This window comes from Sinocyclocheilus rhinocerous, unplaced genomic scaffold, assembly GCF_001515625.1.
Source record: "Sinocyclocheilus rhinocerous isolate Xijiao unplaced genomic scaffold, SAMN03320098_v1.1 scaffold557, whole genome shotgun sequence".
In the NCBI taxonomy this organism is placed as follows: domain Eukaryota; kingdom Metazoa; phylum Chordata; class Actinopteri; order Cypriniformes; family Cyprinidae; genus Sinocyclocheilus; species Sinocyclocheilus rhinocerous.
This window is the reverse complement of record NW_015633548.1, coordinates 245,565-254,294: the sequence shown is the minus strand read 5'-3', so window position 1 is coordinate 254,294 and position 8,730 is coordinate 245,565. Positions and strand designations below refer to the sequence as shown.

General features: G+C 39.0%; 2 protein-coding genes across 4 annotated transcripts in view; one reads left to right on the top strand and one right to left on the bottom strand.

Moving 5' to 3' along the window:
- The first annotated feature begins 491 nt into the window (after window positions 1–491).
- Window positions 492–3,343, top strand: LOC107744513 (probable G-protein coupled receptor 101). Of its 2 annotated transcripts, none has more exons than XM_016558199.1 (2): window positions 492–612; window positions 1,814–3,343. In XM_016558199.1, the coding sequence occupies exon 2, from the start codon at window positions 1,912–1,914 to the stop codon at window positions 3,211–3,213; it is 1,302 nt and encodes a 433-aa protein (XP_016413685.1). In that variant the 5' UTR covers window positions 492–612; window positions 1,814–1,911; the 3' UTR covers window positions 3,214–3,343. The 2 variants fall into 2 exon arrangements, with proteins under 2 accessions (XP_016413685.1, XP_016413684.1); XM_016558198.1 differs by having other exon boundaries at window positions 492–796.
- A 2,520-nt stretch (window positions 3,344–5,863) lies between these two features.
- The window catches only part of LOC107744512 (transmembrane 9 superfamily member 2-like), a 12,979-nt gene continuing 10,112 nt past the window's right edge, over window positions 5,864–8,730 (bottom strand). For both annotated transcript variants that reach the window (XM_016558196.1, XM_016558197.1), the window contains one exon: window positions 5,864–7,319. In XM_016558196.1, the coding sequence (XP_016413682.1) occupies window positions 7,252–7,319 (68 nt within the window). In that variant the 3' untranslated portion in view covers window positions 5,864–7,251. The remainder of the gene's footprint in view (window positions 7,320–8,730) is intronic.

The window sequence follows — 8,730 nt, the reverse complement described above, 5'->3', positions numbered from 1 at the left end:
GGGGGGGGGGGGGGGGGGGGGGTCCTGGTAAACCCTACGTTATATCCGAAATCCTTGTCCTTGTGGGGACATTTTTGGTCCCTATTAGGAAACACACATAGGCCTATATATTGGCATGTATTTATTTATTTAATTTTTGCCTTCACCCACACTCATTGTTGCCTGTATACCCACTGGATGTGATCAGCACGATTATTTATTGTGGAAGGTTTGTGTTTAAGTGCACTCGAGAGCACCAACGGCGTTACAGTGCTAATGAGCAGAACGGTGTGATGCTGATGATATGTAACCGCTGTGACACTGCTGTATGTGCGCCACCGCATGTTCACAAGCAGGTTACAGAAACCCACGGCGGTTTATTAAAACAATATCTGCTCTGACACCACCAGCGAGCGCTTGATTGATGCTTCTCAATCTCTGAATGAAGTCCTACTCACACAGAGCCGAGCAGAGGCGAGAGGACGCGACTGCCATTGATGACACTGAGGAGACTAAAATGGGAGAACATCACTGGAGCCCTGTCAGTGAAGAGACAGACACAAAGGCGACTGACAACCGACAGCCATTCGAAAAGAGCCGAACAGATGCGTCGTTTTCAATGATCGTCACACGGTAAATGTCTTCCATTCATTGGTAATATTTGCTTGAGATTTGCACCGTAGAGCAACCAGCGCCGCTTTTAGCGCGCGGTTAACAATGGAATTATGACAGCGGTGATTTCCAGCTGTTCATTGTTCGCATGAAAGGTAGATGCATATAATTTGGCCCGTGCTTACCAACGGTGACTCAAAAAAAGGTAAGATACGATGCACACAGCTTCTAAACCATTAAAATTGATTAATATGTTGTCTCTGTATACAGATACACTGTTTCACTTAAATATTTATTATGCACTGCTTAGGAATAAATGTGCATACTGATTTATACATACATGCAGTAAATACTATACTATGTAGTATGCACTGTGATATAGCAGGCACTAGAACCTTTGTGTATAGGTATATAGAAAATGCATGTATAGTACATTGATTGTAGCTTGTAGTGAGCACTATGTAGTATCTAAAATGGTTTATTATAGTATGTACTATATAATTACAATATGTATTTATAAAAGTATGTGTACAGTACAAGTTTGAAGTTGAGTACTGCAATGAGTACTGCAAATATTGTTGGCTCTTGTTTTATCAAGTTGTGTAATAGCATTAGCGATGCAACTATAAAAATTCTAGTTGATGCAATATGGCAATATTTGTTTGTTATTGCTTTTAGTTGTATTAATTTCTGAAGTTATGACTGATAACTGATAAATGTTATAAATATATAATGATTTCATATTTAATATTACCCATATTAAAATTACTATTTTAAATCAATTAAAAAATAACAAAAAAATGTAATTCATTTTAAATGTATACTAAATATTTACAAAAGTTTTTATTATTATTTTTAGTAAGTGTAGATAACAACAAAGATCATCTAAATGTAAAAAATAGAGAAAATGAGCTTGCACAATTAATTAGGCTATCAATTATCAGTCAGTATTGGCAGATTAAAAGATCTCTAATATTGCTCAATTACAGATATGGATATATATATATGGTACTGAGGTTATTATATATTTATATATACATCATGCATCCCTAAAAGCCTCTGCTAATGACTAAAAATAAATATGTAAAATGTATGTGTAGGTTGGACACAATAGTTCTTTCAGATGTCTGTTTCACTGTGACTCAAATATCATTACATTCATTCATCTAAGAGGTATCAGGATGTGCTGAACATTTCTTCTTGTGTTACATCCTCTTTCAAGGTGTGAAGAGTGACAATACAGTTGTCAGACCTTCAGGCTGGTGTTGGTGATATCCGAAAGGCTCCTAATGCGTTATCTCCTACCTTGTCTCTGTCACCATGCCCACCTTTCCACCTCTGGGCAGTAACTCCAGCACAGTGCCCTGGGACCCCGGCGCACCTTCTCTGGTGAACAGTATAGTGAAGATGGTGCTCATATCGGCGATCGTGTGCACGTCGCTTTTTGGAAACGTTGTGGTGCTGCTGGTATTCCAGCGCAAACCGCAACTTCTCCACGTTGCCAACCGTTTCGTGCTTAACCTGCTCCTGGCCGACCTACTGCAGACGGTGCTGGTCATGCCCTTCGCCATCACCGCCACCGTGCCTGAGGTCTGGCCGCTGGACGCCAGACTCTGCCAAGCCCTTGTGGTGCTCATGCACCTGTTTGCATTCGCTGGCGTCAACACCATAATTGTGGTATCCGTAGATCGCTATTTGGCCATCATCCACCCGCTGTCCTACCCCACACGAATGACACCTCACCTGGGTACCAACCTGATCGCTCTCACATGGCTTCTTAGTGTACTTCAGAGCACTCCGCCGCTTTATGGATGGGGAACCATCGAATTTGACCGGCGCCACAAAGCCTGCACTGTTGTGTGGTCCTCAAGCTACTCGTATTCAGCCCTGGTGTCTGCACTTTCGTTCTGGCTGCCTGTGGTGATCATGCTTTGCTGTTATTGGATGGTATTCAGGGCGGCGAGGCGGCAGAATGCCCTCGTTCACCCCATCCAATCCAACCCCCCTCCAGATTCCCAAGCATCCTGTTCCAGCCCCCAAAGGCATCCCCAACCGGAAGGCCCCTTTTCAGCCTCTTATCCCATCAGAACCCGCCATAGACGCTTCCATTACCACTGTAAGGCGGCGCGGGTGGTGTTCGTCATCATGGCGTCCTACGTGCTCAGCATGGGCCCGTACAGCATACTAAGCACGATATCTATTTACTCTAGTGCAGCGGTGCCGTCCTGGTTGGCCTCGATGGCGCTCATTCTCTTCTTCCTGCAGTGCTGCTTACACCCATACATCTATGGCTACATGCACCGCAGCGTACGCAAGGAGTTCCTGGCGCTGCTCTGTGGGCCGCTGTGTGGGCAGGGCCGGATCAGTCAGGGCTCCGCCGTGGACAGTTGCTTCACGGTGACGGATGGACGCATGGCACACACCCATCTCTCAAGCCAGGCTGCCCGAGTGTGTCCTCTCCGAACCTGGGAGGAAGGCACCACGTCTTCTTCCCCTACAGAGAGGAGGTCCAAAGACAGCCGTAAGGAAACCACCTCCATCAGTCTGAGCTCAGAGAAGGAGCTCACGGTACACAGCAACACCAACAAACAACCTGAGGAAACACCTACAGGCAAATTCTGAACATATCTGGGGTATATACATCTCTTTTGGTTTCCATTTAGGGCACAATTTGGTACTTTTGAATCAAATACTGTGCCTTTAAACACAAGCTCACTGAATACACTGTAACCACACTCTGAGACAAAAAGGTACAAAAACTGTCACTGGGGCAGTATCCTTTGAAAATTTACTAATATGTGCCATTTATTTACTAATATGTACACTTTAGGTGGTAATATGTATCTTTAAGATACTAATATGTACCCTTTAGGGGAAAAAATGGTCCAAAATGTCCCTTCTTAAAAGGTACCGCCCCAGTGGCAGCTTCTGTACCTTTTTATCTGAGAATGCATATTTGTTCTGCTATATGTAACATATGTGTTCCTAGCTATGGACCTATATGGTTAGTATGTACAAAAATAACATTGACAACAACGACAGAAAAGCCTAGCAAACATATTTTCTTGGCTGGATAATAGACTGTTTAAATGGTCTTTTAGTCAAGAGTTAGATTTATTTATTTTTATTTTATATTCAATATATTTTTTCCAGAAATTAATACTTGTATTCAGCAAGGATGCATTCAATTGCATTAAAATGCATTGAAATCATGATGTTCACAAAAAATATTAAGCAGCATAATTGCTTTCAATATTGATATTAAGAAGTGTTTCTTGAGCATCAAATCAGCATATGAATAATTTCTGAAGGATCATGTGACACTGCAGACTGGAGTAATGGCTGCTTGAAATTCAGCTTTGCCATCACAGAATAAATATAATTTTAAAATAGAAAAGAGGTATTTAAATTGTAATACTTCATAATATTACTGTTGCTGTATTGTTAGTCAAATAAATGCAGCCACGATGAGCATAAGAGACTTGAAAAACAATTAAATAAATTTTATCAACCTTAAACTTTTCAATGGTAGTGTTTACTCTGTGAATGGGAAAGTGGTTGAAAATATACCATCAGTTGCAGTATTTGTCATGGTTATTTAAACAGACTAGAAATAAGGTCTGAATAATCATTTAATACACAAGGCTTGACATCTAATATCTTTTTATGTGTGGTTTAAAATATAAAATATTGGAGACATAGTATAAAGTGCTCCATCAAATACAGAATATTGATTTTCTTTTAGTGTTTTAATATCATACTTACAATATTAGGGAGTAAAATGTTGGAAAAATATTTTTTGAGACAGCATATAGTAGTGTATAATATGTCTAACAAAATTAATGTTCTTTGTATACATCCATGTCAAATGTATTGCTACTTTACAATTTAAAGACAAAGTATTCCTTATGTCGTTTTAAAATGAATTTACATGTGGAAAGATTTTGGTCTATTTTTCTAAGCATACATATCAACTTTGTTATACAACTGAATCATTGTCACTGGAATCAAAGTTCTCTTACAGAAACAATGTAAATGTAAGAGTAATTTCAAGCAAAAGGAAGCTAAATTGAAAAAAAAAAACATTTTATTTATTTATTGTTCATGCACCAATAATACTTAAGCGATGAATCACATCAGCATTAGGGCATGGGTCACTGTATTTCTGTTTGTGTTTAAAAGATGTGTAATGTGGAGGGGTTTCAGTGTTTTGAAGAGGGTGAGTCACATGAAAACTGTCAAGATCATGTCTGATTATATTTCACCCCAAAATGAGAGAGAGAAAAAAAATTAAGCCTTCTTTTCGGACCATTATTTTTTTTGCATCCCAACCATCCAACCATTTCTTATTACCTTAATGTAAAAAAAAAAAAGAAAGAAAGAAAAAAAAGTAAATATTAATTAAATTTTAAGTATTTATATTTCATGGTAGTATTTGTTGAACTGCCATTTTATTTATAGATTTATTTATTGCTGGGTTTATTTTTTTATTTTTGTGCGTGTGTGAAATGTGACCTGGACATGCTTTCGTGAGATTCACCCAAGAGCAGCTAATGAGCTCAGGATCTCAGGGTATTTATGATGTACCTCTTGACCGGTGTGAAGAGTCCGCTCTCTTTAGGAGTGCCTCCCTAGATAAATTGTACATCATCTCTGTGTCATATGAGATGTTCAATCCCCTCACACTGCCAAACTGACATGATTAAACAAGCAGGCTTCGAAACTGCTGAAGCACTTTATGTTATGGAGTTCAACCACTGCATTAAGGCAGGAATGTTAACCGATCTTGAGCACTTAGCTTGACCCTGTACAAAATAGGACTGCTAGTGCTTCAATATTAATTTCTGGCTGGGGTGTTTAGAAGTCAGCTGAATCAATCATGAGTCAAACCAGCAATTTCCTCTGCTACAGCAAGTATTATACTGAAACGAGTGCAGCAATACATATCACAGATATTATCAACTGTATACTAGTTTCCAGCAATGTCTGCAGCACTTACAAAACTGTAGACAGTCACTTTCAAAAAACAAAACAGCAGAGTCAGCTGAAACATGTCATCATGTTTACTTCAACTGTAACAACCGACTGTTTTATATATATATATTAAAAAAAAGCTTAGAATTAGAAATTTTTTGTAATGATGTACTTTGTGATTTTTTTTTTTTCATTATAGCATTGTGAAGAATGTTTCTGTATACCTCATCATAAGACCTGAAGCTCAGTACATTCTGTGGGTTTTAAATTAAAATGATTGGAAAAAGATGTGCAAGCATGTCGTTTTCTTAACGTAATTATATTTGAATAATTTACAAAGTATAAAAATCACTAAATATCTCCCATTATTTAGATATTATTACTTGTATAAAAGAGCCCTGTAGCAAAAACAATGTGCTTCTTAACCATTCCATTTCCTGCACTCAATAAAAACAATTTATCACCAAGACAAAACTATAAAAACATAACAAAACAAAGTAGTTTTATGATACTAGCAACAAAGTAAAAATATTACTGATATTCGCCAATAGGTGACATTATAGAGGTTACTGTGGTGTGGTTTTACATGCTTTAAGGTGCAGTCACATTAGCGAAATTTAGGTGAAATTTCATGGGCAAAAAAGTTCCTTCGTATATTGTCAATAACGTGATGCATAAAGCAGAGCTCACACAGAAGTCACTTTAAAACAAAGCAGCTTGTCTTGAACCCGTAGCAAAATCTTTCACCCTCACGTGAAATTCCTGATCACGTTAATTCCCATCTAAACGACTGCGAAAAATTCCTTACAGGTGCAAAATCAACTAGGCTAAATTTCACGGGCAAAAAAATAAAAAATAAGTTACACCGAAGTAACTTCCAAACCAATTTTCTGTTCTCAACATGTCATCTTCACGTGACCAACTTGACACGACAAAATCTGTGTGGGGGAAAATGTTTTAGCCCTCAAGCGAAACTCCCAAACCAATTCCAATCAAAAATGACTATTTCGCTGTGAAATTCCACCAAATAATGGTGCGTTACATTAGTGAAACTTATTATGTAGTGATGCTACACCTCTTACTCAGAGGTCACTTCCAAACTAAGCAGCTTTATATTGATCAGTGTGACAAATCTGTGCGCTCAAAATGAACAAACTTGAATCCCATGAGAAATCTGCATGTGGAATGTTTTCACGTGTCACACAGTTTGCGATGACTGCTTTTAGCCCACGGAATTTCACTGTAAAGGTAAATGTGACTGCACCCGAAACTGTGTCCCATCTGATCTTTCAAAAATGTACAAAGGCTAAAACATGGACAGAAATAACTGTATTAAATACACAAATTATGTCTTTACAGATGATTAAATAAAACATACGATGTAAAACATATATTTGGATCAGTATAAAAGCATAAGACGACAATTTTATACATAAGATATGGGCTTCTGCTCTCAGCGCGGTAGGTTTAGCTGGAATGAAGTCATAGGCAACGCGAGACAAGTAAAGCACTAAAAAAGCGTCTTTGGAGTTCACACACACACACACACCTACTGCAGGTCAGTGAATTACAGTTGAGCCAAACACACCATCCGTTCTTTTAACCTTCATTTAAATGTCTATTCAGACTTTCACATGAAAGCTGATCTGTAAAAAGATGATGTTGTGTTCTCCAAATGTCCCTCCCTTAGTCCACCTTCAGCACGCTGTAGATTTTATTTACAAACCAGAAGCAGGAGAAGAAGCCCATAGTACCTGCACAGAAGGAGACATGTTTGAGAATTAATGTGAGAAATAAAATGAAGAGCACCGGCCAACATAAAAGATGTCACAAAATGTGCCAGACTAACTAATAGTGTGCACATTATGAAACAGTGCTTCTATTAAAACCACATTTAGAGTCATTTGGGTGGCATTTTATAAGATAACCATCTATTAATAGTGCAGTTTCAATGCAGCAAATTATCTGACAGAGCCAAACTGAGCTGAGTGTAATGAAGCACAGGATTAAATCTAATCATCGCTGGGGCGGCAGTGACAGCCAACCAACAATAGGTCTGATTGAAATCTTTAGCTCGGAATCTATTTTCAGATGCGTTTATATACACACGATTCTCAGTCCTCCCCCTCACCTTCCACACACGCTCTCGCTGTATCTTCACTTGGCTCTCGGGATCTAAAAAGTCATGCTAGTTTGGACAAAAACAAGCCATTTCTGGGAACCGTTGCTTTAAGGTGTGGGACTGAGAGGGTAATGGAGATCCAGTAAGCCTCGTTTCAATCGTGCCTTACATTTTCACCCCTCAAGTGTGCATGGAAGTTGCCATAACAGCCGTAGCCAGGGATGCTAAAGCATCTAGTAGAATCCATGGCAACAAATAGATTGTGGCTAATATCTACTCAGAAAACCGATGACGGTGGTTTCCCATCATTCAAAGCAAAGCCGTAAGAACTGCAGCAATTACACTGGTAATCTGGAGGGTTTTTGTAAAGGTTCAACATGAAATGTCGCTGAAGAGCTTGGGCTATTTTACGATCAGTCGATCAGTCGCAGTTGTACAGCTGTAAAATCGCTTTACTTCATGCTGGGTGAGGAAAACACTTGCTGCAAAGCTATAAAAAGACATTTACATGCCATTTGTAGAGAAACAGGTAAGCATGTGTAGATGTTATCAACCAACAGCTGTTTACGGCTGGCAGACAGCTGGCCATCTCTCGCCACCTCCGCCTCAGCATATCAATGAGGGGAAGTGACAGAGATTTGATTAAGGCCGGAGGGAGCGCCGCTGTCTTTCAACAACAACAATAAAAGATGAGGAATATTTATAGGTGTCCCAATTACCCGCAGCCTAAACACAGCATGACCCATTGGGCAGGAACAAACCAACCAGAACTGGTCACCCGCCAAACGAAAGGACCAGAAGGGAGACACTGCAGCACCAAATCCATGAGGAAATCTGAACATTTGATATTGTAGGCGAAGTAAAATAAGGCAAACATTTTGCATGTTACACTAACCACAGTAAGCATTGACTTTCAGGAACAGGATACAAATTGCATCAGCTGTGCAGTAATTACAATAGGGATGTAACGGTATGAAAATTTCTTATCACGATTATAGTGACAAAAATTATCACGGTTATCAGTATTATCACGGTATTGTTAA

Coding starts and splice junctions, on each gene's coding strand:
- LOC107744513 (XM_016558199.1), top strand. CDS start 1,912: ATGCCCACCTTTCCACCTCTGGGCAGTAACTCCAGCACAGTGCCCTGG.